The 3,856-nt window shown below is 43.1% G+C and overlaps 2 protein-coding genes across 3 annotated transcripts in view; one reads left to right on the top strand and one right to left on the bottom strand.

Annotated features, from left to right (window-relative positions):
- gdpd5b (glycerophosphodiester phosphodiesterase domain containing 5b) overlaps nucleotides 1–1,440 on the top strand; it is a gene marked incomplete at its 5' end in the record, with an annotated part of 63,323 nt that extends 61,883 nt beyond the window's left edge. The window contains 1 exon segment of the mRNA XM_014019931.1: nucleotides 448–1,440. Coding sequence (XP_013875385.1) covers nucleotides 448–512 — 65 coding nt within the window. The 3' untranslated portion in view covers nucleotides 513–1,440.
- hspa13 (heat shock protein 70 family, member 13) overlaps nucleotides 1,082–3,856 on the bottom strand; it is a 5,679-nt gene continuing 2,904 nt past the window's right edge. For both annotated transcript variants that reach the window (XM_014019932.1, XM_014019933.1), the window contains one exon: nucleotides 1,082–3,103. In XM_014019932.1, coding sequence (XP_013875386.1) covers nucleotides 2,553–3,103 — 551 coding nt within the window. In that variant the 3' untranslated portion in view covers nucleotides 1,082–2,552. The remainder of the gene's footprint in view (nucleotides 3,104–3,856) is intronic.

Below are 3,856 nucleotides of genomic sequence, written 5' to 3'. Positions count from 1 at the left end.
CGATCATCAGATATTGTTCAAGATTAACCTTCAGGGTGGATATAGCTCYCTCATACCGAGGACCTATCCATGTCATCATTTACCCAGAATGCTTTGCGTGTAAATAAAATGGCTCAATCTGTGTTAAAATAGTTTAAAAAAAATACAAAACCAAACAGCCTACAGTATTTTTACAGTCTTTGTTTTACAGTTAAAATATGTTTATCAAATAYTCTGTTACAACTAATCGGGGATCCCTTTAAAAACTTTCTTAGAAATCTGCTTTAACTGTTTTGTGTTTTTCCTCCTTAGTATGGCCACTTTTAGCTTTTTAGTGCCATTTCTTTTAGTTTTAACAACACAGTTTTWGCTTTTTCAACACATTTCTGAAGTTGTTCTTCTGTGTTCACTGCGTTTTCACAGAAAGTGTAATTTCTCAGTATTTTTTTTGTCTTTGCCGCCCTCTAGAGGTGAGAAATGGAGGCAGTGCTGATGAGCTGTATGAGGACCAAAGCTACAACTACAACCAGTGATTTCAGCCTCTGCCTGTTGGACTCTGCTGTAAGACGGTTAAACATCCTCCTTCCTGTTCATCAGTGGGACGTCTCGTCTGTACGAGCTGGAAACACCCGCCTACTTCCGGTTCATGCTCTACGCATCGGTTCGGTCTCTCCTCCTGGACAGGATGTTTCGTCACACAGGACTACGAGCACCTCTTCAGAATTATCTTTGCAGAAGAGGRTGTTCTGAGGTTCTTTACTTTAAGCTAAATTTGCAAAGCGGTTGATTAATTTTCGAGCGCTGTAAGTGCTGAATTTCCCGGCTGCTTTTTATCAGGTGTTTTCTCAGCATGCTGCTGCTGTCTCCTCGGTCAGTGCTTCACTTTACTGTAGTCCAGAATATTGGTATTTATATTGAAAGAGAAAACCCYATCTGTTTACGGACGCCTCGCCTCCTCCTGCAGGGGACATTTTCACACAGTTCATGTGAGATAACTAGATTTTTGATCATTCCTCCCGCCTCATCTGAGCATGAATCCAAACCTGTGGGAGCTGTGCTCCCCGACTCCAGAGGAACTGCTGAAACCTGTAGGATGAAGATGTTTTTTTTTTTTTGGGATAACTGTGAATGTTTCCTTTTTAAAGATGTCATTGTTGTGTGCGTTCTGACTGAGTCTGTATTTTTTACCTCGTGTGCAGTGTTATGTTGAGAGTGTTATAATATATAAAAGGTGAGATGCTCCAGCCATGAACTATCATTTAAACACCATCAGTCTGCTCGTTGACTTSCAGCATCTCTGTGGTGTTTTAGTGYAACCGCTGGTGGAAATGAACTTAAAATTAGTGAAGTTAAAGGGAATCTAAAGAAATCACAGCAAGCAGCACGTCAAAAGACAAGCTGCCTTTTTGTTTTATTTCTGGATGTTTGTATGCCTGAGAAGTAAAGATTTAAAAACTCCAATTGTTGTGTTTAATTCAAAGGTGAAGTGCTCCAAACCTGGAGGCTCTTGTGTGTGATCAGTTTTCTCCAGATGTTTTGAGGAGGAAACGCATTTACTTTTATTTAAAAAATAAAATGCTGAAACTGAGGGTTGCATTAGATGGAAAAGCAGTTTATTTTCAAACGGGTGGAGTCTGAGTGTCAAATACAAAAATAGATTTTAGTTTGACATTGCAGCGTGCCCTCAGTATCAACTCATCTCTGTACAAACATTATTTTTCTATTTACAAAACATTTGGCAAAAAACAAGCTATGTGAACGACAGGAATGTTGGATGTGCCATCAGTGGACCCAGGTTTGTTTAAGAAACCTGAGCCTGCTGCTTACCTGGCCAGAGGACAAACTGAAAACCTTTTAGATGTGACATTYCAGTTTGATATGAAACAAGGCACTGCTGAGCAACACTTTGGTCTTTCTGCAGGAAATGACCTCCGGCTGAAGCAGAACTCCACCATGAGTGACGCCATTTAAAGACAGCAGGAAGTGAGCTGGCAAACGAGTCCTTAAAGTGCAACAGTGAGACATGTCCATTTCAAAGATAAATAACCCATACGTTCCATTTAAATTATGATACAGATTAACAGTACTGTGAACAATAAGGCTTATGACCGTTTGTTAAATTAATTACTAATATGTACAGTTTTAAGCTGAAGTAAATCATGAAAACAGAAGCATGGTGAGCAGGACAGAACCACTGCCCTGCAGCGGCTCCATCCCAGTTAATCAGCGTTCTGAAAATGCACCGAGCGAATCAGCCGACACCTTCAGACACATAAATAAATAAATAGGTGAAGTACTGGCCCGTTTGGTCTGTTCCAAGAGCTTCATATGACGTGCTGCAACACAGCTGCTGACCCATGAAACCTGTTTCTGCTGTAGCTGGTGCAGAGGAAAAGCATGTCTCATTAAAAACACAGCAGAGCTGGTCGTTTCTGCAAACCTTATCGGTCACCATCACAGGAAGCTGTTTGGGGACTTCGTCACCGCCGTCTGTCGCAAGCAGAGGAAGAGAGAAATGGTTTCAACGGCCCACAAGTCTCTCCTGTCTGCAGGTGTCGGGGTGGAGGTGTGACTCAGCTGAAGTTGGTTTTGCGCAGGTGTCTGTTGGGGATTTCGATGGCGCTCACTTGTAACGGCCAGGAGCCGCCCATGATGCCGGCCTGGATGGCCACGCCCGTCACCACGGCCAGGTCGGGGTCCACYGACGTGTTGGGCTCCTTCCCAAAGAACTCGCTGATCAGATTCCTGATCCGGGGAATCCTGGTGGACCCCCCCACCAGAACGATCTCGTCCACGTCCTCCTTCTCCAGGTGGCCCTCGGCCAACACCGTCTTCACGGGGGTCAGGATCTTCAGGAAGAGGTCCTCGTTGAGCTCCTCGAACAGCTGGCGGGTGACCTCGGCCTGGAAGAGAACGGGGGCGGGGCCTGCGCGGAGGTGGAGGGGCACTCTGATGGTGGCGCTGGGGTGGAGGGTGAGGTTGAGCTTGGCAGCTTCCACGGCCTGTCGGAGACGGTGGATGTCCTCCTTCAGGGTGAGGGAGACACCGAACTGTTGTCGGACCCTCTCTGCGGTGTACTGGAGCAGCCTCTGGCTGAAGTCCTGACCCCCCAGCTTGTTGTTGCCTAAAAGTCAAAAATAAAAACATTTTTTAAATGAAGACACATCAGGCTYCTGAGCTGAGCAGTATTTAATTTAGCTGCTCAGTAAATATTTTATGTCTGCAATAATATTCAGTCCTCGTCTGTGTTTATTGGTCTGTTAGCAAAATATCTCATGAAACAGTGGATGGATTTAAATGAGCCTACTAAAAAGCAATCATTGGTTTAACGTCTACAACCTTTTGATTCAAACTCCTTTAATTTGGCCACCTGGTTATTTTTAGCCTGTTCTGTTTACTGTCTCTGTTAGACCGACGCTACATTGCCTTATATGTATTAGCTCGGCGCTAACAAGTTAAACCAGTGTTCCTACAGTTTAAGGCAAGTTAAATTCAAGACTTTTTAAGACCTCTTTAATGCCACTTGAAATTAAATTTAAAACCAATATCACAATAAACACAAATGGAAAAAAAACCCAGTTAGCAACAATTTTATCCATTTTTTTATACAAAACTAGCTCCGAGGGGCATTCAGTAGTAATAAATGTTACCAATTCTTTGAATATTTGAGAGGAATTACAACCATCCTATTTTTAAGATCTCTGAAAGATTGATTTAAGACTTTTTAAGGCTAATTAAGGCCATATTTTTGGACTGCTAAATTCAATGCATTTTAAGACTTTTTAAGGACCCGTGGGAACACTGTAAACTGAGGTCCTCCATCCATATTTTCAGTTGCAGGCTGAGTCATTTTTGTGTTCCCCTCTCTGTCATGTGG

Source organism: Austrofundulus limnaeus, unplaced genomic scaffold (assembly GCF_001266775.1).
Source record: "Austrofundulus limnaeus strain Quisiro unplaced genomic scaffold, Austrofundulus_limnaeus-1.0 Scaffold236, whole genome shotgun sequence".
In the NCBI taxonomy this organism is placed as follows: domain Eukaryota; kingdom Metazoa; phylum Chordata; class Actinopteri; order Cyprinodontiformes; family Rivulidae; genus Austrofundulus; species Austrofundulus limnaeus.
Note: the sequence above shows the minus strand (reverse complement) of the source record. Positions and strands in the feature narration are given on the sequence as shown.